The sequence below is a fragment of the Tetranychus urticae genome, chromosome 1 (assembly GCF_039701765.1).
Source record: "Tetranychus urticae isolate SD_2017Ah chromosome 1, NJAU_TeUrti_SD_1.0, whole genome shotgun sequence".
In the NCBI taxonomy this organism is placed as follows: Eukaryota; Metazoa; Arthropoda; class Arachnida; order Trombidiformes; family Tetranychidae; genus Tetranychus; species Tetranychus urticae.
In genome coordinates, this window is record NC_142958.1 from 21,489,085 (window position 1) to 21,516,172 (window position 27,088).

The 27,088-nt window shown below is 32.3% G+C and overlaps 4 protein-coding genes and 1 pseudogene across 7 annotated transcripts; 2 read left to right on the forward strand and 3 right to left on the reverse strand.

Annotated features, from left to right (window-relative positions):
• Window positions 1–612: 612 nt before the first annotated feature.
• LOC107362393 (putative ATP-dependent RNA helicase DDX5 pseudogene) lies at window positions 613–2,525 on the reverse strand (annotated as a pseudogene). Its single transcript, XR_016197897.1, has 2 exons — window positions 2,450–2,525; window positions 613–2,277 (listed from the first exon to the last, which is right to left on the reverse strand). The product of XR_016197897.1 is annotated as a putative ATP-dependent RNA helicase DDX5 pseudogene (transcript).
• Window positions 2,526–2,618: 93 nt separating this feature from the next.
• Window positions 2,619–4,029, forward strand: LOC112538866 (large ribosomal subunit protein mL53). 2 transcript variants are annotated; one of them, XM_025160885.2, is made up of 4 exons: window positions 2,619–2,829; window positions 2,957–3,297; window positions 3,445–3,557; window positions 3,632–4,029. In XM_025160885.2, exons 2-4 carry the CDS (start codon window positions 3,116–3,118, stop codon window positions 3,745–3,747), a joined length of 411 nt encoding a protein of 136 aa, XP_025016653.1. In that variant the 5' UTR covers window positions 2,619–2,829; window positions 2,957–3,115; the 3' UTR covers window positions 3,748–4,029. The 2 variants fall into 2 exon arrangements, with proteins under 2 accessions (XP_025016653.1, XP_025016654.1); XM_025160886.2 differs by having other exon boundaries at window positions 3,114–3,297.
• Window positions 4,030–4,703: 674 nt separating this feature from the next.
• rdgB (retinal degeneration B) lies at window positions 4,704–17,412 on the forward strand. Its single transcript, XM_089265913.1, has 21 exons — window positions 4,704–5,044; window positions 5,991–6,123; window positions 6,227–6,427; window positions 7,706–7,963; window positions 8,273–8,710; window positions 8,793–8,903; window positions 9,103–9,219; window positions 9,392–10,579; window positions 10,656–10,826; window positions 10,908–11,054; window positions 11,122–11,270; window positions 11,365–11,478; window positions 11,541–11,806; window positions 11,882–12,215; window positions 12,310–12,438; window positions 12,519–12,818; window positions 13,555–13,580; window positions 14,065–16,227; window positions 16,301–16,506; window positions 16,582–16,745; window positions 16,814–17,412. Exons 1-21 carry the CDS (start codon window positions 4,967–4,969, stop codon window positions 17,360–17,362), a joined length of 7,242 nt encoding a protein of 2,413 aa, XP_089122039.1. The 5' UTR covers window positions 4,704–4,966; the 3' UTR covers window positions 17,363–17,412.
• Window positions 17,413–18,834: 1,422 nt separating this feature from the next.
• On the reverse strand, window positions 18,835–21,615 carry LOC107362390 (uncharacterized). 2 transcript variants are annotated; one of them, XM_015929440.3, is made up of 2 exons: window positions 20,966–21,615; window positions 18,835–20,714 (listed from the first exon to the last, which is right to left on the reverse strand). In XM_015929440.3, the coding sequence occupies exon 2, from the start codon at window positions 20,698–20,700 to the stop codon at window positions 19,549–19,551; it is 1,152 nt and encodes a 383-aa protein (XP_015784926.1). In that variant the 5' UTR covers window positions 20,701–20,714; window positions 20,966–21,615; the 3' UTR covers window positions 18,835–19,548. The 2 variants fall into 2 exon arrangements, with proteins under 2 accessions (XP_015784926.1, XP_015784924.1); XM_015929438.3 differs by having other exon boundaries at window positions 18,835–20,744; window positions 20,966–21,614.
• Window positions 21,616–25,742: 4,127 nt separating this feature from the next.
• LOC107362384 (uncharacterized) lies at window positions 25,743–26,601 on the reverse strand. Its single transcript, XM_015929435.3, has 2 exons — window positions 26,492–26,601; window positions 25,743–26,414 (listed from the first exon to the last, which is right to left on the reverse strand). The coding sequence occupies exons 1-2, from the start codon at window positions 26,547–26,549 to the stop codon at window positions 25,816–25,818; spliced, it is 657 nt and encodes a 218-aa protein (XP_015784921.2). The 5' UTR covers window positions 26,550–26,601; the 3' UTR covers window positions 25,743–25,815.
• Window positions 26,602–27,088: the final 487 nt, after the last annotated feature.

A 27,088-nucleotide genomic window follows, 5' to 3' on the forward strand; every position in this document is an offset into this window, starting at 1 on the left:
TCATTGTGATTCTGGTGCATTTGACTCTAAAGTAACCTGACAACACTTGAAGTCCGAAGGAATTCCAAGTTTAACATTTTACCGTATAATAAAAGGTTTATTGGGGAAAAAGGTGAAAACAAATTTTCCGTGACCGGACCGTTGATCGGTGAAAATAATGACTTTCAGAGTTTCAAGTGCTGTGAAGGAAATTTGTATGCCAGAAAACACTTCGATCTCAGAGACTGAAGCTGCTAAAAAATTGAAATTAAGTGTTTCGATCTTTGGTCGTATCAAGAGAAAATTAGAAGCTAAAAAAATTCATTTCCACTATCTCTTAGGAACTTTTTATTATATTTACACATTGCAGATATTTTGAAAATCGGACCAAATGAACAACTATTTTTTCTTTATTTCTTACATTTTTATCGTTTGCAATCATTTGTTGAGCCTTTTTCAACATTGACTCATTGAACTTGATTATAAAACAAACATCATTTTAATAACACATGATTTCAACAATAAAACCTGTATTCATTGAATTCATACAAAACCTGTGAAGGCAATGGCTAAATTTCATGTTTCTAACATTACTTTTATCCTCAACTCTTTTCAATAAACTAAAATTTAGACTTATTTCATTGGAAATAAATTGAATGAGCATGAAGCTCATCGAGCTTTTTATTTACAATCAAACAGTTACATAATTTTATGGAAAAAGACTAACTAGATGAATTTTACAGAAGAGGTACCATTAGAATAATTAAACTCTAATACATTTGATCTTGCCTGCGATTTCTTCCAAAATTTTGCCGCCTACTTTCTACTTGCGTATTTCCTCGCCTAATTTCTTTTATGTATCTTTTAGAAGAATTGGCCAGATCTATTATTCTTTCGTCCACGTTAACATCAGCTTCTTTTAAAACTTGCACCATGTCACGAGCCAATAAAGCATCTTCAGGTGTGAAAAAAGTATATGAAAAGCCTTTTTTTCCTTGACGTGCCGTTCTACCAACACGATGAACGTAATCTTCGATTACATTGGGCATATCAACGTTAATTACATGTGTAATGTCATCTACATCTAAACCACGAGATGCAACATCAGTAGCAACTAAAATTTGTCGTTGTCCTTTTCTGAAACCTTGAAGAATACCTTCTCGAGCTGCTTGGGATTTGTCTCCATGTATTCCAGATGACAGATATCTTTTTGAGTTCAAAAGATTTGTGAAAATATCTACTCGTCGCTTGGTTTGGCAAAATATTAATATCTTCGCCTTTTTTCCATACTCTTTTATAATGTTCTCAACTAAACCAAGTAATCGATTGGACTTGTCATATTGCTGACAGAAAAATACTTCTTGGGTGATATTTGGATTAGCTTTTAAGGTTTTGCTGCCTGCGGTGATTGTTACATATTCTTTGAGAAACTCTGAAGCTAGATCTTGAATCTCTTCAGGCCAGGTAGCAGACCACATCAGGGTTTGGCGATCGTCAGGCAAGTTGTTTACAATACGTCTAACTTGAGGTTCGAATCCAAGGTCTAACATACGATCAGCTTCGTCCAGGACTAAGTAAGAGACATTTGATGTATTTAGCCAACGTGATTCAATAAAATCGTTTATACGACCAGGAGTTCCGACTACGATTGAAGGCTTGATATTGTCAATATTTTTCTGTTGAACAAATCGAGAGCTTCCACCAAATAAACAAACAGATTGGTAACCAATTTCAGAGCAAATTGCAGCAGTTTGTTGAGCTAGCTCACGTGTAGGAGCTAAAACTAAAACACTGGGACCGTCATAATCAGATTGTTTGTTGTTTAATATGTGAACAATTGCTGGTAACAGGAATGCTATTGTCTTTCCTGAACCTGTCCGGGCGATACCGACAAGATCTCTACCTTCCAAAGCAACTGGTAATGTTTGTCCTTGAATACCAGTTGGATGAACGAAACCTTTCTTTTCTATATATGATTGAATTTTTTGTGGCCAATGATAATCATTGAAATTAAGAAAAGGTGCAGGTACATCATCACCTTCAACAATTATTTCCTCTTCAAAGTAAGATGTGTCTTTGATTTCCTGGTCTCTCTTTGATAATTCACTTGATTCTATGTTGGTCAGAGATGGACTAGAAATTACTGGAGCCAGATCATGTTTAAGTCTGAGCGATTGGAAATATGAAACAGGAGCCAACCGAGTATAGTTAAATCTGGCTGATGCATTAAAGACAGAGGGTTTAACAAATCTATGTAATAATCGATAACTTATTGAAGAGCAACGCATGATGAAAATTCTGTAAAAAAATGAAAATATGCATTAAATGAAATGAAAAAAATCGGCGACTTAAATACTAAGGCTTATAGATTAGTTTTGGTGAAAAACAAAAACAATTTCACAGATTTACATGATTTTGACAGCAAAATGTCTCACAATTGTTAAGCTTGATGATTTGAAAACATACTTACTTTTAATTTAAATTAAAAACACAAAAACTTTGATTATAATTAAATTTGTAACAAAATGCGTCATATAAAAACTACAAATTAAATGTGGTTTTTCAAGCACATGTTACTCTTTGGACATGCTCCATGAGCACTAAAAGCATAAAAAGCATAAAAAGCGTAAAGCATATTCTGTGCAAATCTATGCTTATAATCAAGAGCTCTCTGGTTTAAATTAATTTATTTAACTAATTCTAAAGCTTTTGTTAACCTTTGACTCCAATTTGTTTGATAAATTTTCGTAAAATTATATTACAATATTATATTATATTGGCATGAAATACACCAGAGATACTGTTATGTTTTCTTCATCTTCCCTCAAGCTTATGGATTCCTGTTTTTAGGTGAGTTCCTCAGTATTGCTTAAGTATTTATTCTGATTGCATTTATTTCATTTTTTCTTCTTTCTATTGTTTTCTTTTGCATGTGTTTTCATTGTAAATCATCTTTTATATTTATCATCATTCTCAGATTGAGTTAACCACAACCTTTAAAGAACTGTATTTCAACAATTTTGACTCCATCTCAAGACACATTTCAAGTTCATTTTGTCAGCTGTTCTTTTCATCAAATTTAATTGTTACTCTTTTCTCTTCTTCATCCAACATCCATCTCATCCAACATTCAGTGATGGCAGGAAAGAAAATCTTCTTTGATAATTTTGTGTCTAAAAACGCTTTAACTTTACCACGAAAAGGTCGAGATCCTATTCTTGGTGATCTATACACTAACGCAAGAAAACTTACTCTTAAAAGGATTGTGAAAGTTCAAGCAACATTTGATCCCTTCTACCCTAATATTGCTTCTTTTAGGTAATTATAATTTCTCCAATCACCTTACCCCAATATACGCTAATAGATCCTAGCCATTTATTACTGTTAATTAATCTACCTAAACACTTTCTTACATATTGTGATCTCATACTTAATTCGCCTTTTATTCTTTTCTTGATTTCACAGAGAGTTGCTTCATTTTTTACACGGGAAAAAAATTGGTAGAACCAACGAGGAATGTTTCATCAAAACAAATGTTGTTAGTAATGGAAATGAACCTGAAATACAATTTTTCTTAAGTGAGTATAACTTGATGAATTGACTATTTCCCCTAGCAACTATAAAATCTAATCTATCTCTATTAATTTTTCAGAAAACGGTAAAAAATTGATCTACAAAACAGGATTACTGCGAACGATCGATATTTTGTATCATCTTAATGATCAATTGGCCAAAGTAGAAGCTGAACTTGCTAAATCTGAAATTTAAAGTTTTGAATTCGTGAAATTAGTCGTATTATAGTTGAGATGGCTGGTAGATCATATCAAGCTGTGCTGGAAATTTTTCGTAAACTCGAAGCCAATATGCCTTATTTTGTGGACGTATTTGACGAAGAAACATTTTACATCTTTGCCGCTTGTTTTGTTATCGCTACTATTTTAGTAGCCTTCATCTTATCTAGGTTCATTACTCTACGAGAGGTTGATTGGTAACCTAAATTATCTTTTTTTTGTAACAAAAATTTGCAGTAAAATGATTAACGTCTCTGCACTACCTCAATCACTTCATTCATTTGAGCAACCAAATCATCCAGCAAAACTTCTCGGATAATTTTCACGCAAAAAAACAGTTGGAATACATCAATTACTAATTCAGAGATCAATTTGGAACACATTTAAAGACATAAAGATCATACGTAGAAGTAAATAGTCATACATTATTGATGTTTTTGAAAATCCATTATTTTTTTGATACTCAATTATCATTAGGCTCAACAGTCTTGATCGATGATATTTACTTTTGATTCTACTCCGTCAGCCTTTTTCGCCATTCTTAATTTGAGCATTATTTATCAATGCTTTTATCGATTGACCCTGAATTGAACTCTACACAATTTGTTTTCAATTAAGTGTTGCACAGGCAACAACAAATAAATTATAAACACAGAGCAAGTAAACCTAATCTTTACCTTAAAATAATCCTTTGGTAAAGAGCTATTAAAATTGAAGATGTTCCATGATACAAAGAGCAAATACCAATAAGAAATAAATTAGAATTGAAAATATCAGAATTAATTATGTTAATTTGATTAAATGAATGCACAATCATCAACTCAGAATCTCAGAATCAAACTTTAGAGAAGGTGAAAAAAGCAATAGATGGCGTTAAAGATGGTAAATATGCGTAAAAGCTTCAATGGTTTGCTTTTAGAGTTTGTTTTAATCTTTACACAAGATTATAACTGGATTCATCTATTGTATAATGTATTCTTTATTCTTAATGTGAATATTCAATGTACTCTATTATTAATTTAATCAATTATGTGATTTGACAGTAATTTTAGATTTTTGTGTGTCTCCAAGCATAAATAAAAAAACCAGTACAAGATGAATCTCATCCTGATGCGTCTACTTGTCTCAGCGTCAACATAACCAAAGAAAATAATTCTTTAATCCAGTGGCATAAACAAATTTAGTGTTTTACAACAATGTTAATTATTGAATATCGGATTCCTCTTCCACTCTCAGTAGACGAGTATAGAGTGGCTCAACTTTACATGATCGCCGTGAGTAAATCTTTTCTATTCGATTCCTTCCCTCTTATATAAGAAGACATTTGGCAACATCTGTATATTAATTTAAAATTTGAAGTCAAAACAAAACGAGTGACCGTTTTTTTTGCATCCAATCTGATGGATAATATTATTGCCTTTTGCTGATATTTTTCAGTCTATTATTTATTTATTTTGTTCACTTGATCAATCTAGATAGCTAAATTGGTTAGTTTATTGATTAACTCAAGAGATTTGGCAATTTCCAATCTTTTGACATTAACTCAAAGCATTTTTATGGTTATCTTTTTTCTTCTTTTTCCCTTTCACTCTCGTCTTCCTCACTTCGTTTGTTCTTCTTTTTTCATGTCCCCTTTACTTTCTTCATTGAAGACGAAAAAAGAAGTTATTCACTGAATAGAAACCTTTCAAATACAAAACATATATTCCTTCGAGTATGTTACTTGATGAGATTTACCTTGAAAAATATCACCATTCTCAATAAAAGATTAGATTAGACAGTCATCATGTTCACAAATCGTAAAACCTGAGCTTGGCGATTAAGATCAATAATTAAATTATTTTGCTTGTACAGAAAGTAATATTCTATCTATTCTCCTTTTCGACTAAGTCACCAATCGTCAAACCAATTCAATTATTCAAGACAATCTATTATCTTCTCACTGTCTGTCTTCATCATCAATCATTCAAAAAAAAATTCAATTCAATTTAAGATTAAGTTATAAAAGATCTAAACTCCATCATCATTAACCTTAAGACTATTAATACTCTTTCTTTTAATCAATCAGTATCAAATATCAACGAGAAATTGACTTTTAGTATCTTGATTATTTTTTGATACGTATATTATATTAGTTTGTATTAGCCATTTTCATTTATTTATTAACTGACATTATCTCTAAATCCAAATCTAAATCTAATTTACCCTTTTGTTTACCAGAAAAAATCTGCTGAGGAAACAAGTGGAGCTGGAAGTGGAGTTGAAATCCTCGTTAATGAACCCTATGTTGATGGTCCAGGAGGTCAAGGTCAATATACTCACAAAATTTATTACATTGGTCAACATCTTCCAGGTAAAGTGTTTTTTTCCTCAAGAAAAACTGTGTCAATCGAGTAATTTACTCAATCATGATTACCTTGTACTAATATAAATGTATACAAACTTAATTTTTTCAGGTTGGTTGAAAGCTTTGGTCCCCAAAACAGCTGTAGTTGAAGAGGAAGCTTGGAATGCTTATCCATACACGAAAACCCGTTATACTTGTCCTCTTATGGAAAAATTTTCAATCGATATCGAAACTAGATATTTCGATGATCCTGGAAATCAAGAGAATGTCTTTAATTTACCAAACTCTGAATTAAAGAATCGAATTGTTGGTAAGATGATTAATTTTCATCACAAACATAATACCAAATCGATGATTGATTCTCTTTCAATTGACATTGTTTAACATATTTTCAACCAATTTATCAACTAAACTTGTCAACTTTTTCAACTCTCTTTTTTTCTTCTCATGTTCTTTGAGGCAATTCAACAAATCAAGTAATTGATAGGGAGTAAATAAATTAGCCATCAATTGATATGTATAAGGACAGACAATACAACAAATCATACTTCCTATAGACATTGCCTTTTCTTCCTTTACCATCAATATAAGTAATAGCCTTTTCTTCCTCATCTTTCTTTTCATCCCTTTCATTTCAACTTGCATCCCATGTCCATCTTTATTATTATGATTGGTTCTTTTCTTTTCAAAACGTTTCTCACTTAACTTCCTCTCACTCAATTATCTAGTCAAAAGTGAATATGACCTTTCGATGATTTTGTCCCAATCTTGAATAAAAAAGAATGATTTTTGTCAAGTTGCTCATTGATATTGAATTTGAATTTAGTAGAAAATTGTTTTTCTATCAAAACCCAGTAACTTATTTCCTTTCCTCTTCCTTTCTCATCCTTTTCTCATCCTTTGCCAATCCTTTTCCTTGCTTCTTTATCACCACCCTTTGAGATCATATGCATTCATATTGATAAACATTAAACCCTTTTGCTCATAGCCTTTGCTCATAATTCAAAAAAGTGAAATTTTTCATGGTTTCTAAAATAGCCCTAATTAAGTAAATACAGCAATTATGGTTAAACTGATCCAGTGAATAAACAACAATCTGATTTAGGTCATCTTCTTGATGAGCTATTTAAACATGATTTAATACAGCGATGATAACACCTTTCAAGCATTTCTAATTATCATAAACTTTAATAAATGAACATTTAACTTTTAAAAACTGTAATGGACTAAAAATTGAAGTTGTTCATCTCAATGGTAATACAAGATACTCCATTCAAAGGGAAAATTAGAGGATGTTAGTTTTTGCGTTTGATAGTGAATCTAATTGTAAATTATGGCGGTGATAATAATAATTACAGTCATGTTTACTTTTTTCGTTCATACCAATTGATTACAACACTCTTGGTTACTGTAAATGAGTTTCATAATGATGATGGTGCATTTACAATTCTTCAATCTATTTTCAGAATCTTGAGCAAACAGACGTCTTGTATCTAGTTTATTACAACAATTTCAATTTTATTTTATTCCTTCCTTTTGTATATTTTTTGCTCTTTTCTAATTAAATCTCTTTTCTCTTTTCATTTAGATGTAATTGACATCGTTAAAGATCAACTGTTAAGCAATGAGTATAAAGAAGAGGAAGATCCTACAATTTATGTTTCCCAAAAGACTGGCCGAGGTCCACTTACCCATGATTGGGTTGAAGATCACTGGGAATCCATGAAGAAAACACCAACTCTGTCGATATCCGATAAACGTATCATGTGTGCATATAAATTGGTTCGTGTTGAGTTCAAATATTGGGGAATGCAGAGTAAAATTGAAAAATATATCCATGAAGCTCGTAAGATTCATTGATTATCACATTTTATCACTCAGACACATCTTTTTATGCCACTTCTCTGAGACAACTATTATCCATTTCAACTGAGCTTAGTTTATTTTAACATTTAATCACTTTGACATTTTTTTCACTTATATAAATACCCTTTGAAATTTCAAAGTATTTTCTTAACTGATCATTGTATTATATGAAATGGAAATGTCACAGGAATAGGAAGTTATGGCATTAATTGATGTGATATTAAAGCCTAGATCAAGTGATTATTTAACTAACTGTTCAACTGTTCATTTTTCTCATAATTTTATTTAGCTCTTCGTAAAACAATGTTACAAGCTCACCGTCAAGCCTGGGCTTGGCAGGATGAATGGTTTGGTTTAACCATGGATGATATCCGTCGCCTAGAAAGGGAAATACAGGAGCAATTAGCTAAAAAAATGGCAGCAATAAACGATCCCAACGCAAAAGATAATACTGACTCAATTGAAAATAACACTAATAAATTGGAAACTAATCATCCATCTCAGGAGGTTAATTTGGATATAATAGACAAAGATAAAGACGATGAAGTAAAAAAATTATCCATTGAAATTCCTCGCAATAAAAGTCCATCGCCAAGTATTAATCAACAACAACAACCTCAACAATCTAAACCAAAGCAACTCGATGATCAAATTCATGAACAACACCAAGGAACGCAGAGAAGACTTTCATTGCGTAAAAGCTCACGCACGGGACTTCATTCACCCGGTAATTAGATAAAGATCGGAAAATCTAAAACAGAAATGTTAATTTAGTAATTCATTTATCATTCTCATCAAATTGTTTTCAGGAGAAACCTCTAATCAAAGTTTAGATGTACAAATTGCCAGTTGGCGAATGGAAAGTATTGCCAATGAAGAAGAAGAATCAAGTTCAAATGAAGAATTTTATGATGCTCAAGGTAAATTCATTACTTTAAAATAATTCAAATTCTTCTAATTGTTGCTACACATATGCGTATACAAAAAAAATCTATTGATTGCTTGTTTATCTTAATTAAAATTATTATTTTTTCTCATTATTTTTCCCATTATAAAGGCTAACTTTTACTCTCGTTATTGTTATACATTTTCATTATTTGGCTTCCATTTATTTTTCAGAAATGCTTGAAAGAGAATCATTATCTAAATGGAGTTCTCTGGAATTTTCACCACCAGAAGATTCAAACGAACATGGGGCAATAAAAGATCATCATGAAGATCCATTAGCTACTGAAGGTAAACCAATAAACCAAAAAATCATAAGAGAGTTATAATATCGTTATATCTTTTTTTCCTACTAATATCATCTTTTTGCCTTTCTCATCTAATTTAATATCTTTTTAAATTTTTGATATCCTTTTTTCCCATTAAATATTTTACTAAAATCTATTCTCTTTCTTACTTACAGATAGTATTTTTTCAAGCTCATTTATTCATAAAACTCAACTGGAACATTCCCGTAAACATATATCCAGTATTATGACCTGTGGTTCACTCGATCATTCGGCACCAACATCACCCACAGTTTCACCAAGTCATCATCCTCATCCTCATTATCATCACTCCCATCAAATTGTCAATACATCATCATCAACCAGTTTCCTTATTATCATCATTCACGGTGGCAATATCCTTGAATCAGGAGCTGAACCCATTTCATCTAAAAAATCAGATTTCACCACTTTCCGAGGAGCCTTTGAATCAGTTATCAGGTCACATTATCCATCGTTGACAGGGAAAATTGCATTTCGTTTAGTAATCGCTCCAGCCATTTGTGCTGACGCTTTAGCTGTTTTATCAAGTCTGAGTCCATACAGTTTTCAATCTTCTCCATCGGCCATTGATGGAGTTTGTCATTCATATGAAGCAGTTCCTTTCGGATCCTTGCCCTTATTTGCCATTTCATCACAAGAATATCAAGATAATGTGTCAAAAGTAATTAACACAGCCAACCAAGTATATCAAGAATTTCTTAAATCAGAGGAAGGTCTTGGTTTTTCTGGAGGTGTTATTCTCATTGGTGATTCCATTGGCTCTGTGATAGGTTTTGATGCTCTTTGTCGATCATCATTGAACAACAATAATAATTCCTTTAATGGAAGTGATAATAGTATTGCTGATATGGCTGAAAATATATCAAATACTTCAGGCGGTAATAGTCGACCCAAATCAGCAAGTCCTGCTAATCTTACTTTACGTCAAAATCCACTTATATCAATTTCAGATGGAAGTGGTCCTGAGGACTGTGATGAAATTAAATGTGATTCATTTAGACCTGCATCATCATCATCAACATCAGCACCAGTATCAACACAGCCCCAACCTCCGACTAATGTTACTTCTGGTTTCAACCGGAGAAGTAAAATGTCCAAAAATCGATCCCAAGATTCATTTAACAACAATCATGAAGATAATGTCCATCTTTACCTCAAACTTTTATCAGCTCCAGAATCTCGTAGAAGAAGTTCTGGTGATTCAAGTGATCAAAGTTATTCGCATAAATTTGAATTTGATGTCAGTGATTTTTTCATGTTTGGTTCCCCACTCAGTTTGGTTTTAACTTTTCGTAAAATGCTCTACCTGGAAGATAAAAATTGTAAGTAAACCTTTTTCATCAAACAAATTAATCGTTAATCATAATCCATTTGTTTCAATCTTTCTTTTTTTCACAGCCATGTTTGCTAAACCCAGTTGTACACAGCTTTATAATTTGTTTCATCCTATGGATCCAACAGTTCTCAGAATCGAACCATTATTGAGCGCTCGATTCTCTCATATTCCTCCCATTAACGTTCCAAAGTATTCGAAATTTCCGTTAGGAGATGGACAAAATCTTTGTTTAAGTAAATATAATAGTGATCAACATTTCTTGTATAAATCTTATAATTTATATCTAATTTTAAATTTAAAATTTCTTTCAACAGACGACTGCATGAGTCATTACGCCCATGTTTTTACAAGTTCATCTTTAACCATTGGACAACACACTACTTATCCTCGTCGCGTCAGTGATATAAGCCTAACTTCCGAGGGATTCGGTGATTCACTTACCACACCATTAGTGCAGCAAAGTAATACACATATTAATATTTCTTTGTGTGAATTCGTATTATAATAATTGTCTTTTTTAACATTTAGTTACACAAAAATGGTGGGGAACTAAAAGACTTGATTACGCTCTTTATTGTCCGGAAGGATTGACAAATTTTCCAGTCCATTCTTTGCCCTATCTTTTTCATGCAAGTTTCTGGGAATCCAATGATGCCATTGCATTTATCTTAAGACAGGTATAGAATGCAAATTCTCATAATTGCTTTATTAATTTACTTATTAATCATTTGTTTGGATTATTAAAATTTCATTCTTTTTCTCTTTAATTAGCTGGTTCGAACGGATTTACTACCTTTAAGTGAGCCTGAAAAAGAGTTTACTCCTTTCGTACCGAATCAAGGAAAAGAAAAATGGATTCGTAAACGGACCTCAATCAAACTTAAAGTAATGTCTACAGTATTTTCAAATCACAATGAAATTTATTTTATATTGTTATTTCATCACAGAATATTACAGCAAACCATCGAGCTAACGATGTAATAGTCAAAGAAGGTGCAGATCAAATAATTACTGCTCGTTTTATGTATGGACCACTGGATGTTGTAACTCTTACCGGTGAAAAGGTCGATATCCATATGATGAAAGATTTAACTCTTGGTGAATGGACTTATTTGAGTACAGAAACAACTGATAAAACAGGACGAATCTCGTATTCCATTCCTGCTGAAAAGGCTTTAGGATTTGGGATCTACCCATTTAAACTTATTGTACGGTAAGTAAAGAAATTTCTCGTTCGTTTTTCTAAAATTTTTTAACTAATTCAAATCTTTTTTCTTTGATTCTACAGCGGTGATCATACATCAATAGACTTTTTTCTTGCTGTTGTTCCTCCTAGAACAGAAGTTGTCGTTTTCAGTATTGACGGTTCATTCACAGCAAGTGTTTCAGTTACTGGAAGAGATCCAAAGGTTCGTGCTGGAGCAGTTGATGTTGTTCGTCATTGGCAGGAACTTGGTTATTTAATAATTTATATTACCGGCCGACCTGATATGCAACAACAGAGAGTAATTTCTTGGCTATCTCAGCATAATTTTCCTTTTGGTTTGGTTTCATTTGCTGATAGAGTATCAACTGATCCTCTCAAGCATAAAGCAGAGTATCTTAAGTATCTTCAACAAGAGGTTAGCTTATAAGAAAATTCACTAATCTATTCAAATACAATGTAATTAGATCAACATGATTGATTTTTATCTCTCCATAAAATCTTTATTTCAGAGTGATGTTGTAATTCATGCAGCTTATGGATCTTCAAAAGATATTTGGGTTTATCAACAAATTGGATTAAGACAAGATCAAATCTACATTGTTGGCAAAGTATCAAAGAAACATCAAACCAATGCAAGGGTTAGTTTAATACTATTTAATCGATGCAATTGATTATTGATAATTTTATTAATCCTTTACATCCCATTTCACGTATTTAGATACTCAGTGAAGGGTATGCAGCTCATCTAGCTGAGCTTGTGGTTCCTGGTGCTTGTAGACCTGCAATGGGAAATGCACGAATGGTTTTACCTCGAGGTTGCTTAGGAATGGGAACTTATCCTGGCTTGGGAGGAATCCGAAGTCGAAAATCAGCTAAAAAGACAGCTTCTTACCCGCTGTCCTCTGGCAACCAAGGAAATGACTCGCCTGGTACATCTGGATGTTCATCTTCATCTAACCATGAAGCAGGACCATTTACCAGTTTTTTCGGCACTCGAGGAGGTTCAAATAAATCCAAGTGATCCATCAATAATGATTAATATAAATTAATAAGCATAAAGAAAAATTTACGATTTCTTGGAAAATTGTTGCATTTTTACCAAACGTTTTCTCGTTTTCCCTCTCTTATTGACTCAACTTGATCTTAATAATTTCTTCTAATTGTTACGATATTATAGCAGTTGGCTGCTTCTTTTTCTCATTGTTGTTTTGATTTTCTACTTAGTTCCAATTATTGAATTGTTGAGAGAGTACAATTAAGAAAATACACAAAGTTTCAAGTTGAATTGTTATCTGTTGATGTTTTGGCTTTAATTCACATATGTATCATGATTAAAAATACAAATAAACTCATTAATTGACTATATTTATCATTTGAAATCCTTTTGCAAAACTTTTGAAATCAATCAAACATTAGACTCGCGACAAATTGAAAATAATAAAATCTAAATTTGGTTCACTTTTTCATGATTTATCATTAATAGTTGATTGAACATTCATTCACTTCTAACTATTAAATCAGGACAATCGAATCATGTTTTTGAATCCTGTCTCTTGAAAATAGTATTTGGTTTATAACGTTTCCAACAATGGCGTTTCTAATTTTGTTAAATGATCATTATTATTATCATTCTGTTAATATCATAAAGAACCATAGACAAACCTTTTAATTATTTTCACCATAAAACCATATCTAACCAATTCAATTACTATAGTTCCATTATGCATTCAATATCCTGTTATTGGAATCAACAGAAAGATTTTAATTTTAACGATTCCAAGTATAAATTACCACAATTGTGCTTGCATTTAAAACTTATTTATTTGTCCATTTATATTGGTTTTTTGTCCCAATGGGTAAAAAATCAATGGATTCAGTGATCATTGCCATTTACAACTTGAGTCTAATGATTATTTTCCTTTGAATTTTGTTTTTGGAGTTGAATGGAAGACTAGAAACATGAGAAACAAGGAACCCGGAAGACATCGAATTGTATTGTTTCCATGGTAAATGCTCAAACCAAAACAAGCCGGGTGTTCAAAGATCATTAGACTTCTAGGCAGTTTATTTACTTCTGTATCAACATCTAATTCATGACAATTTACAGGATCACGATCTTGATCACCATTCACTGTTTCTAGTTTGAATGAAGCTGTACCAAATAACCATGGAACCCTTGGAGAAAAGGTAATTACCCAATTTATAAAAATCTATTTCTTCCAAATGATCAAACTTAATTAATAATTGTTTGTATCCTTTTCCAGACTTGAAGCTTGTATTGGTGAGATTAAGAGTCTAATTTGTTCACCATCAACAGACTTGGTCAACTCTTCGGTGTCACAGTCATCTAAGGTAGCGAATAGGTTACTCGGGACAATTTACGCCGATGATACGCACAATGATATTGATTGGAAAGCTCTTTTACTCAGATTGTACGAAGAATTGAGACAAACGGAAGAAAAAGATGAAGAGAATGAAGCTGAGGAAGATAAAGATGAGTATTCTTTCACTTTAGATTCAATTGGAACCTTAATTGTTATGATGAAAGATCAATTGAAAAAGTGTCTTCAATCAAAACCAAGAGCTACAGATGACAATTTGACTGTTGACCCTTCATTAAGAAATTACGAATCAATTTCCACAAGAAATACAAATGTTCCCAATTACATTACATTGACTCAAAACAATGTTGAAGTCAATGAAATCTGGGAAACTCTGGTTCACTCTTTGAAAGATTTAATTATTGATCAATTGGTGGCTACAAATATTGACAATCCATTGCAAAAAGAAGCCTTTTACCATGAAATGATCCTGTTAAACTCATTGATCAGTTCATCAGAGGAAAGTGAATTATTTACTGTTTACAATTCCATTCGAAGCCAGCGAATAGAGAAACAACTGTTAATCGATCCTGTTGATTGTTTCAATTTAGAAACAATTGTTGACTGTATCAAGAAATGGGTTAACTTTGACTTGGAGCTAGTTGATTATTACCATCTATTTTACAATCAAGTGACTTTCCATCAAATTGTGACTCCTTACATAATTTTAGTGAAAAATTTAATCATTGAAGGATCACCAATGAAACAATCTCACAATGAACCAGAGAAAATTTTAAAACTGATTAACCTCTTACGTGATCTTGATAGTTTCCTCTCTGAACGTGATACTCACATTCCTTCTGAAAATATGTCACCTTCCAAGGATATTCATGATATTTGGGATTGGCGTGGTTACTTTGTTTCTCAAGGAGTTGACAACTTGTTACTGCGTTACTTGAACCAAGGGCTTAATGATTTAATGTCTTCAACTGCTTCTTTGAACACTAAACCAGAAACTGGTCAATTAACATCAATAAACCAATCGGACAATGTTTTGTTAACCATTAATCAAATATTTAAATTTCTAGACTCTTTTGAATCCCTTGAGTTGGCTGAATTTAAAACCTCTTCAAAAGTCATCGTAAACGTAACAATAGTCGACTTTCTTATCAAGACTTCAGAGATTTGGTTAAAAGAATCGACTCTTCCTATTGAATCTTATTACACTTTGTACAATTCATTTCTCTATTCACAACGGAAACTTGACCATCATGGGTTATCTAATGGTAAAATTGATGATGTTATAAGCTCATTACGGTCCAAGATTGTCTCTTCCCATTTATCATTGCTTTTGTTTTCCTACAAAAGTCTTGATTACATTATAATCTACATGAAGAAGCTTTCGATTAATATGCTCAATCTAATTCCATATGAAACTCAGGATGAATCTCACATATTTATCAACATTTTAACTCTTTACATGGCACATATTGTCAAAATTAACATTGAATTGTCAGATTGTTTAATTCTCTCATCCAATCTGATTGATTTACTGATGCCATTCGCTGTCAATGCAGAAACCTTGTTTTACAAAAGCTTTCGTGATATTCATTCATGCTGTTGGCTTCTCTTGGTTCGAGCCATTTTCTTTTATGCACCCATTTCCATCCTGAACCAAGAACTTTCTTTAGGATTGGATAACAGCACCAATAATAAAGAAACAATTAAACCAGTGACGCCAAGTAAATTTTCCTCTCCCACCAAACCAAAATTTAAATCAACCTCCAATTCATCATCGTCTCCCTTGTCAACCCCATCCTCTCGCCATTGGACCAATCTTTTTGATTTGTATATTGAAACAATTCCTCGACCATCCAACGCTTATTTAATCTCCCTTCAGCGTAAACGACCTGCTTGGTCTGCGCTTATTCGTCCTTTTCTTGAATCACGACTTTCTTTTTCCATTAATGTCTTCAACCATTTGGAGGTTACACCTGAAAATGAAGAAAAGGTTATTGCGTTTTTATCAAACATAATAACTGTTTCTTGTCTCAATGAATCCAGGGAAAAGAGTGTAAGTTACCTGTTATTTCCAATCATTCAAAGGTAAGATCAGATCAATAATCACTTCTTCAAGCTTTAACAAGTGATTTGTTACCTTTTACTTTCCATATTTTAGGAATGAAGAATGGCGTTGGTTGGATATTACAAAGATCACAGCCAAGCCGAAACCTTGGTGGTATCAAGCCTTACACAAAGTCATTGATGAAACTGTATTCAAATTTGTTCAGGCTGCTTTGATTCCACTCGCTTACCGGTTTTTGCTTCAAGTATCGAAATACAAGTCTTATTATGATGAAGCAGGTTTGAATGAAAGATATGCCGGTAAGTTTTTTATTGATATCTCATTCATTTTTAGTCCATTTTTTAATTTTCACATTTGTATTTGTTATTATTCAGAGTATGATGAAACTTTTCTGATAGATGAAGCCACAAAATCATTGTTATCAACCATACCAACAATTATGGAAATACTTCCATTGCCATTGATAGCAAGTCTGGAAGATTTAAAAAATATCAAAATGATTACAGTCAAGACACTTTATAATTCTTTAACTGCCCAGGTAATATTTCAATCAATTAGAGAAACATTACCCTTATTAATCTTGGTTTGTTGTTTCTATTTATTCAGATTATTTTCGGCTCCATTTTAAATTGTTTAACTAGACCAATATTAATCAATCAAACATTAACCCAAATTGGCGAAGCTTTTACTTCTAAAGTCGCTGATAAGTTGGAAAAAATGGTTATTACTGAAGGTAAATGGCCGTCAATGATTAAAATCGTTTCTTCAATTGTTGAAAGACGACTTTCTAGTAAAACAAATTATGTTATAGCATCGGAAGCAGATCAATTTGATTTAATGGATACTTTAGTGAATTTGGATCCAAAACTCCAAACAATTGTGGATTCTCTATACAATTTTTTAGTCTCCAATTCATCGTTATTGGTTAAAAATGGCCACTTAACGAAAGATCAACATTTTAATCTCAATTTTGAATCAACGGCATCAATACAATTAACTTATAACATCCTTGAACACTGTGAAACAATTAAAACACCAAAAATCAGTGAAATCACAGATGAAAAGTGGATTCAATTGATTGGCCGAGTCAAATCAAAACTTTCACTCCTATCAATCAGGCATATTATGCTAGAACGAGAAAAAACTGAAAATTAATGATAACTTCGAAATTGATTTCTAATTTTAATAAATTTTATACTCAATGATTTTCCTATGTTCATTGACCAACATTGTTCGCTGATTGATGTGAACAAGCAAAATGGGTAAAAACTGGTTTAAAACCAGAAATAAAATGTAAATTATTGCAAGAGTTGAAAGTAAAATTGATTGAATCTTGGAAGTGTTTAATCAATAAGTGATCTAATATACGTTCATACTTACATATACACTGTTTGTTGAAGGTTTGTTATCGAAAGGTCAAACGACCATTTATTGAGCGTAAATTATCGTTTACCGTATCAGCGTTTATCCAAGGAATAGAGGATTTTTGGATTGATTTATTGCAATTCAATTTACAATAAATGAAAGTGATAACAGCAATAACAATAATCGTTTAACTATTTTAGTTGGCTAAATGAATAAGCTCAGTTTAAACTAAAAATTTGGAATCTAAATTTTGCCCAAATTCAAACTCAATTGACATTAAAAGTAACATTATAAGACTCACCTTTAAACTTTAACCATGCTATTGTTATAGCAACATTTTTCCCATTTTTATGAGTGATTTATTAAATTTGTTTTCAGCAATTTGGGTAACAATATATCTAATAATGATGATTTATTAAACCAATTTAAATTAGCAGTCTTTTCAGTTGATCAATCAAAATCAACAATAATTGGGAGGGAGATCAGTAAAAACATAACTCTTAACTCATCTCCAATTAAATCAGTTTTCATCAATTTGCTACTCCATTTTAATCAGTTGATTATGTTGAAAGGAAAAAGTGATTTGCATCACTAATTTAACTAACTAATCTACTAATGTTCACTGTAACTGATCATGATCATGATTATCGGGTTATTGTTGATCTTGATACTATTTCAGTTTAAAGTAAAAATGAGAAATAATTTTAACGTTATTTAATATAATTAAAAAGCTCACGGTCATTGACGCTTGTTATGATTGTTATTTTTTATTGTAATTATTAGTGATCCTGTTTAAATTTATGATTAACTGTGACACTCCAAAATCATCATTAGTTGTTGATCATCTTGTGTCATGTTACGCTCTTACAGGTAGGCTGACGAAGGTAAACTTTTATTCTCCTTCAAATAATAACAGTTTTTAAATAATAACAAATAATGATATTAGTGTAAGCTAATCTTACACTAATCAAGATAATCAGCCAATGAATCGGTGAAAATTTTCATTGATTACGTTAACAATTTATCAATATTTTTCATGCATATTTAACTTTGAATGAAGTTATGCTGTGAAACATTTCACATTCAAATAAACATTCACATTGTCAACAATATTAATCGTTATTTAATGTACATGAAAAGACCATTAAGTCAAATAAAAAACTTTTATTTCTTATTATGTATTTAATGTGTCTTGATGCAATCAGAGCAAAAATTACTAGTTAATCTAATATCTAAAGGAGTGAAAATAGTTTTGATTCAGATTTTGATTAGAAAAATAAACAGAATTCTTTAATTCATGCAAAAATCATTGATGAGAGTGATAACAAATGTTAGCATATGATGACATAAGGAAACAATTTTATCCAAAAAATGGCTCCGTGTGAATATGTAAGCAAATCATAAGTGGCAGAAAGGTTATGGTGAAGACAAAAGGATGATGATATGGTAAAAGAAAGGCGGAAGATATTGGATAGAAATGGACCGTTACCGGGCCAAAATAGATGAGGTTGACGAAAATGAAAGAAAATTTGTGGGACAATTTGGCCCAAGGCACAGATAATGAAGACAAAGAGGCTGTCAAGAGTTTGACGATGAGTACGATGAATACGGTGAAGACGATGAAGACAATGAGTGTGATAATGAGGGTGAAGAAGAAAAGGTGAAATGTTGAGAAAACTTTCACTCACAAGGCCATTTCGTATGCTGTTATGGTGATATTTATGTCAAGACCATTTGACTAGCTTTTTCACCTTTTACTTACTAACTTTATCCTTTTCGTCTTAAAATATTGTTAAGAAAGGAAAGTTCAGCAAGCCAACATTCCATCTGAGCTTTAACATCGACGAATTTCTCACGCATTTCTCTAAAATCTTGACCGTCGGGTTTCTTCTACATTGGAAATCAATTTTTCTATTTATGAGTATATGAAGATGCTTTATGACAATGAGGATGATTTCTTGGGTGATATTTTATTTTTATGCTCTTTCAGGCCAATATCCTGATTGACTTTTCTCTTTGGAATCAGGTGATAAAGGTGATGATACTGGTGATGCTGGTGAATCATCAAAATTAGATGGCTTTCTCAAAGGTTCAGATGAGGGGGCTGAGGATGGCAAGGCAGAACTGGCAGATTGGTAGTTGGATCTATTGCGTTCATCTTCTTCAGATGATGTGGAAGATGATGATGATGAGGGTGATGGTGAAGGTCCATGTCCAATTGATCCACCATGATTTCCTCTTCCATCCCCGTAATTCATTCCCATATATTCTTCTTCGGATCTGATTGGTTCATAAATGGGCATAGAGCTGTATGGAACTGGATGATGGACTGGAGAGTCTCGCATAAGTGAACCAGAGTCACCATAAGCATTGAAGCTGTGATGATGATGTGGGGAAGATAATCCGTGGGAGTGATGACCATAGTCTTGATTGCCATGATTAACTGAGTGAGCAAAATGATGTCCTAATTGTTGAGCGGGTAAAAGTGAAAACATTTGTCTAGCTTCGGACATTGACATTACTGATGGGTCGATAATACCATGATCACCAATAGAACGAAGATGGGATCGAGATGCAATTAAGTTTGATGCGAATGCATTAATAAAAGGGTTAGATGAGCCAACTTGATTGTTGTAGCCATAGGAATTAAGTTGAGATTGTTGTTGATGATTGGATGATGAAGGTGAACCCGCGATTGAGATGGGACTGTTTGCTGAGACAAACACTGGCATCATACGAGTACCTGCAGTTGATTCAAAACCTGTGTTGCGACGGTGCATAAACTTGTTATCATGAACAGGAATGTGTACAGGAACAGGGACGGCGACAACCTTTCCATGATCATGTCCATGATCTCCATGCCCACATTTACAGGAAGATGAGCAGCCACCGCCACCACCACCGCCTCCAGAAGATGCAATAATAGTGTGACCCTTACCTTTACCACCTTTACCTTTTTTGCCTTTAGGAGCAGTCTTGACAATAGTTTTTGCTGAGCCTCCACATTTGCCTCCACCTGTATTATTTATTACTATAATTCCGGATTCCGTTCCTTTTTTACCTGCTTCACAAAAGGTTAAGACCATGAGGGTTACTTGGAAACTTAATATTATCCATTGGAAGTTCATCTTGATTGACTATTCTGTAACTTTTCGATGAATAAAATAAAACACTTGTTGATAAAGTAGAATAAATTGTCCGGTTTTGTGAATTATTGGTTGGAGGATGAAAAAATTTGTAGAAAAGAGAGAAAGAAAACGAAAAAAAAATTAATTTCTTCCGATTAAGCGGTAGATGCTTGTGAATTGATGCTGGAGGGATTTTTGATTAGGAGGGAAAAGTTATTCAGAAGGGAAAATTAAAATGGCAATAGTTAATATCACTTAAACTCACATAGATTTTGGTAGATTGTAAAAACTTTGATGTTACACTGTTTCTTGTTTCACTTGAATATCGTTTACTTTTGAATGTATCTATTAAACGTTGATGATCACGAATGGACAAGTTTTGCTGGCTGATTTGTTAACAATGAATTTAAAGTTGTCACTTCAAGTTGAAGTTGTTCTGAATGGTTTAACTACAAAATGGTTCATCAGGTGATTGTGTTAGTTGAGTTTATTTAAAATATTGGTGATTCGCTTGATAAATCACTCTCACTCACAGAGCGGGAGAGGAGTTAAACAGAGTATTAAGTCAAGAGTGTTAAGGTGAGGGTGGTAAGGAAAAAGATGCATGTAAAATATAAAAACAGGAGGGAAGAGAGGGCGGGAAAGATCAATGATAAAGACGATGAGAAGAACAAAAGAAGACAAAAAAAAATAAATGGAAGCAAATAATTTGAACTTTGAATCAACTTAGGCCGGGTAAAGGCTAAATTGAAAAGAAAGGGAGAAAGTAAGGGGGAGATGAAAAATTGGAAGACAAAAATGAAAGTAAGAGATAGAAAGAGACATTTTGTCTTAAAATATCTACCAATTTTTTAACGGTTAACTTTTATTTTAAACATTCGGTACCTGGTAATTTATACTAATCTTGGTTCCTTTTTTTCAATTATAATCTCCACTTTTCTTCCTCTTCACCTTAACTCTTCATCATAATTTTAACCAAATTTTTGTGGACCAACAATATGGCGACCGCACACTCAACACCAGAAATGATCTCTAATTAAAGATACTGGTAAAATCTGGTAACAGTCTTCAACAGTTTACTATAATTACCAGTTTTTACCAATTTTTACCAATCTTTCAATCTTGTTTAACCAATCTTACATAAATTTATTTCAGTATTTCTCAACTAATTACAAATATTATTTTATCAGTGAGTGTTCATTATTCATTTCATATTTGGATGTAACTCCTGGCTTTCATGATGTAACTAAAAGGTGAACATTTTTACATTATTACATCTTTTTTGGGTTTTATTGGTTTGGCTTTGAAAATCCCAAATTGGTTGCTGGTAATGTTTTTGATCACCTTAACCAAGCCATTAACTCCACTAACTTTATTGCTATTATATATTATTTTGGTTAATCCACTTGTAATCATTATTAAGGTATGGTTAACCAAATGATGTAACAATAAAAGTAAAAGGATGAAATTTATTGGATATTAATAATGTAACAACATATAAGAGTTCAATTGTTGTTTCAATCAAAAAATAGATACACTATTAACATATTAACACCTCAATATCAAGGGTAAATGTCTTCAATAAGTCACTTTAATCTCATCTAATAACTGCAATCGTAACCAGAATCGACTTGAATTTAAGGCAAGTTTTAAATTCAATGATCAATACGAGAAGATATCAAAATCAATTTGTAATAATCATGATATAAACGGCAACACCAGTTAATCTAAATAGGAAATGATTACACTGAATCTATTGCGACTTTTACTTGACTATAAACAGCACTAATGATGTGATCTTGATTTGCATTAAAGGTAAACGATTAGTGTTAATTTTGTTTCACTAAACTGTTCAAACAAACTTCCCACTAAACCTTTTGAATACAAATTACATTAAATGCTAATTTTAAACTGGTCTGGATGTGACTTGTAATTGACAGAACTTAATTATTGACAATCAAAAAGTGAATCCAAGCCGATCCATTTTTGTTGAATCATTAAGACTTTAGGTTTCAATTACTGCATCAGTTTAAGCTTTTAACATCAAATTCAATCACTAAGAAACAATTGATGACAAATTATTAAAATGATCAAAAAAGTAATTTTATATTGCAATTGAAAGTTGCAGATCTCATCAAAATATCAATAAACTGCGATCAACCTGAAATTAATGATTAGGCTAGAAGGAATCGATTCAAGGAATGGTGATAGCGCATAAGCTGGCGATGTTTGTTTCAATTTGTCCATAGAGAAAGCTAATTTAATTACCATGAGGTTAATAAGAAATTAAGATAAATCCTCGAGAACAGTTAGATCGTTAGTATTCACTGGTTTTTGTCAAAAGTCATGAGTAAAGGTAAAGATGGTGTTAATCGAGTGTTACTAATTTTTACAATTAATTTATGTCTAGCATCATTAAGTTGATAATGGACTAGGAAGGTCTTGGAAGCTAGAAATGTTTGAAAGTATCTTCAAAAGATTGAAACAATCGAGTTGAACTGCAAAAACTGGCATAAATAGTACCTTCTGTCGGTAAACTTGAAGATACGCTTTGCTTGGTATCGTCAAGTTTTTCGACAAGAACTATGGACAAAGACATGCTTTTAGAGCCGAGAGTATGGACTTTGTGGGTTTGAATGACCATAAAAACTGGAATTTGAAATCATGAGAGCTTATACATTGAACTCTGAATATTTAACATGTTTACCATAACGTATTTTGGTCAAAACATAAGTTAAACACAAAAACAATGAAGAAAAAGGTTTTTACTCTTTTAAAAGACACATTTAACACATTTGTAACATTTATGCATCAAACTTGTACACAAATGGTCTAAAAGCGGGTAAAAATTGGCTTCTTTCAAGTTTAAACTTTGGCAAGTTGTGAACACATAAAAACTGAATCCTTTAGTGCGATTTAAAGGTTTCTCACATCAATAGTTTTCGAGAAAATCGAGTCCAAAGTTGAAACTTCGATTGCCTTTTGTACATTTGTGGGACCAGATTTTTTCATCAGACTTGATCTAAATTCTGTAAATTTAAATGATCAACCAGACAATATACTTATTTTTAGAAATAAAATTCTCTGTGTTCTGTAAAACAGATCAATTCGATTTTCGTTTAAACCGACCTCTTTCTGTGATCGGGAAAGTTAGAGATCTGAAACTCACTGTATATCCATAAAAACTGTTTGCGCAAATTGTGCTCTGAATATTTTTTTCAAACAAGCAATAGTTCTCTTGATTTTGGCCAATAACCCAAAAATTGCGAGCCTCGATATTTCGAGAATGGCATCATCTACGATCATGATTCTTCGATCAATCATTAGATTTCGTTATTGACTATAATTTATTGAAATATTAGGCCACTTAAGATTTTACAATAAAAGGTAGAGCCTTTTAGTACTTATGTTACCAGATGTGATTCTTGAGTTATGAAGTTAAATGGTTAGTCAACCCGAATCTTATCTGTCAGAAATATATTCAGTATTTCTTGAATTAGCTCAACTTTTCTTCGATATTAAGTCGTATTATATTAAAACCCATAATAAAATCTAATGTTTAGTCGAAGAATGATGATAATAGATGATGCCATTCTCGAAATATCGAGGCTCGCAATTTTTGGGTTATTGGCCAAAATCAAGAGAACTATTGCTTGTTTGAAAAAAATATTCAGAGCACAATTTGCGCAAACAGTTTTTATGGATATACAGTGAGTTTCAGATCTCTAACTTTCCCGATCACAGAAATAGGTCGGTTTAAACAAAAATCGAATTGATCTGTTTTACAGAAAACCGTGAATTTTATTTCTAAAAATAAGTATATTGTCTGGTTGATCATTAAAAGCTACTGAATAGGCATGAAGTCTCATGAAAATATCTAGTCCCACAAATGTACAAAAGGCAATCGAAGTTTAATTTAAACAAACAATTTTTATGCACATATAGTGAGTTTCATGTCTCTAACTTTCCCGATCACGGACAGAGGTCGGTTTAAACGAAAATCGAATTGATCTGTTTTATAGAAAACAGAGAATTTTATTTCTAAAAATAAGTACATTGTCTGGGTGATCATTGAAATTTACAGAATTTAGATCGAGTCTCATGAAAAAATCTGGTCCCACAAACGTACAAAAGGCAATCGAAGTTTCAACTTTGGACTCGATTTTCTCGAAAACTATCGATAAGAGAAACCTCATAGTCGCACTAAAGGACTCAGTTTTTATGTCCTCACAACTTGGCAGAGTTTAAACTTGAAAGAAATTAATTTTTACCCATTTTTCGCCCATTTGTTTACAAGTTTGATGCATAAATGTTACAAATGTGTTAAATGTCTTTTAAAAGAGTAAAAACCTTTTTCTTCATTGTTTTTGTGCTTTACTTATGTTTTGACCTAAAATACGCTATCGTAAACATGTTAAATGTTCAGAGTTTAATGTATAAGCTCTTATGTTTTTCAAATTCCAGTTTTTATGCTATTACAAACCCAAAAAGTCCATACTCTCGGCTCTAAAAGCATGTCTTTGTCCATAGTTCTTGTCGAAAAACTTGAAAATACTTATGAGTCAGTTTGTGCAGTGCAGCTCGATTGTTTCAATTTTTTGAAGAGACTTTCTAAAAGTCCATACTCTTCATACGAAATAGATTCAATAATGACTTTAAATTTGTCATTTTACTTCATAATTTTAGTGAAGAAGATGTTCAAGTTAATAACACAATGTTTCATTCGTTGTTTGCTAAACTAATGACTAGCTTTCATGACTTTCATTTTTGTGCAAGATCAACCAAAGCTCAAATTAATTTCGTTATTACTGTTTTACAGACAGAAATCAAATAAAGTTTATGAAAATTGATCCAATTGAAATTAGGTTTGCTTAGATTTGAACTCTTCGAGTCCCTAAATCTTATTGATCTCAATATTTGAAGATCTCTTTTGAAACCATGAGTGCTTCTTAATCGGTTAATGAAACTGATTTTATAATGGTCTTACATTAACATTTGATACCTGACAATAATCAAAATTGTAGTTGGAACCAGAAAAGAAATTTGATTTTAAAGAATATATTTATTGAATAACACATTTTTAAGACTAGCAATTGATACAATTGTTGAATTAGATCATTTTTTGATATTTTTACATAATCGAAGGTTGAAAAGACCACATTTAGACTTGAACAATTGTCGGTTATCCTTAAGCTCATTGATGACAGTCTTCCAGTCGACATCAGTAGAAGTTGATTCAGCTTTGGTTGATTCAAGGAACTTGACTAAACCATCAACATCACCGGCATGTTGGTACTTCAAGATATCAGTTTTGTGAGCCAAAAGGAAAGAGACTAAAGTTTCTCGTTTAACTGAAGTCAATTTAGTTCCAGGTCCAGTGTTTCTCACAGCCCAAGCAACGAGAGATGGAAGTCCGTGTTCCTTTTCCTCACTCTGTCCAGTTACTTTCTTCTCAAGAATCTTACCGAAAACAAGAACCCAATGGACTCCTTTAGTACCTGATTCATCAGCATGATCCTTTAAAAACTTGGTAGCACCAATGATGTTGAGTGAGTTGTAGTACTTAAGAAACTCATCTCGATACTTCTCAGTAAACTGATAAAACTTAGCTGCGTCAATCTTAGCTGCTTGACAGTCCTCTTTAGGGTCAGCAGCAGCCCAGAGGAGCAATGGGATTGCTTCAGTAACAGCACCACTGTTAGCGATTTCATCGCCTGAAATGAATGATAAAATAGCGAAATTGAAATGTGAAATCATTATTCAACCTTATAAATTGATTTTCATGGCTTACCTGAGACGATGAAAGATGGAAGGATGAGGAGTGAAGCAACAACAAGTAAACGCATCATTTTGATGGAGATTGATTTCACGTTGGATTCAACTGTAACTAGACTGGGAACAATTTTATGATAATTTACTCTGGATTTTTATCGCCTTTTATATCATTTTCGTAGTTTAAGTCATCGTGAACTTGCTTGTACTTTTATGATTTGACATTGATTTTGATGCGATGCTGACAGATTTATCTCATTGTTTCAATTGTTTTTCCTACCGAATTGGCATTATTTGTCTCACCTGAACATCTCAAATATAAATATCATCAGTTAATTATCAGTATCAATGGTTAATCATATTATTAATTGTGACATTATTGACGATAATTGCTATACTAAATTGAGTCTAACTTTTATATACTCATCCTTTAGCTTCATCTGCCGTTTATTACCTCTGATCAATCTTTCAAAGACGGAATTTAAAATGCTCTTGACAATGAAATCAAAGCTAAAAATGCATGTTCTTGTGGTAAAGTAATTGAGTAACCTGATAGAAACAAAATTATGAGATTGAAATTTAATCTCAACATGTTCTGAAGCCTATTCAATTTATC

Excerpts from the sequence above, each read along its gene's own strand:
- LOC112538866 (XM_025160885.2), top strand. The coding sequence starts at position 3,116 with ATGGCAGGAAAGAAAATCTTCTTTGATAATTTTGTGTCTAAAAACGCT. Across the intron at positions 3,298-3,444 it reads CCTAATATTGCTTCTTTTAG|AGAGTTGCTTCATTTTTTAC; the intron begins GTAATTATAATT and ends TTGATTTCACAG. Across the intron at positions 3,558-3,631 it reads TGAAATACAATTTTTCTTAA|AAAACGGTAAAAAATTGATC; the intron begins GTGAGTATAACT and ends TTAATTTTTCAG.
- rdgB (XM_089265913.1), top strand. The coding sequence starts at position 4,967 with ATGTTAATTATTGAATATCGGATTCCTCTTCCACTCTCAGTAGACGAG. Across the intron at positions 8,904-9,102 it reads AGAATTTTATGATGCTCAAG|AAATGCTTGAAAGAGAATCA; the intron begins GTAAATTCATTA and ends TTTATTTTTCAG. Across the intron at positions 16,228-16,300 it reads TTATTTCCAATCATTCAAAG|GAATGAAGAATGGCGTTGGT; the intron begins GTAAGATCAGAT and ends TCCATATTTTAG.
- LOC107362390 (XM_015929440.3), bottom strand. The coding sequence starts at position 20,700 with ATGAACTTCCAATGGATAATATTAAGTTTCCAAGTAACCCTCATGGTC.
- LOC107362384 (XM_015929435.3), bottom strand. The coding sequence starts at position 26,549 with ATGATGCGTTTACTTGTTGTTGCTTCACTCCTCATCCTTCCATCTTTC. Across the intron at positions 26,415-26,491 it reads TCCATCTTTCATCGTCTCAG|GCGATGAAATCGCTAACAGT; the intron begins GTAAGCCATGAA and ends CATTCATTTCAG.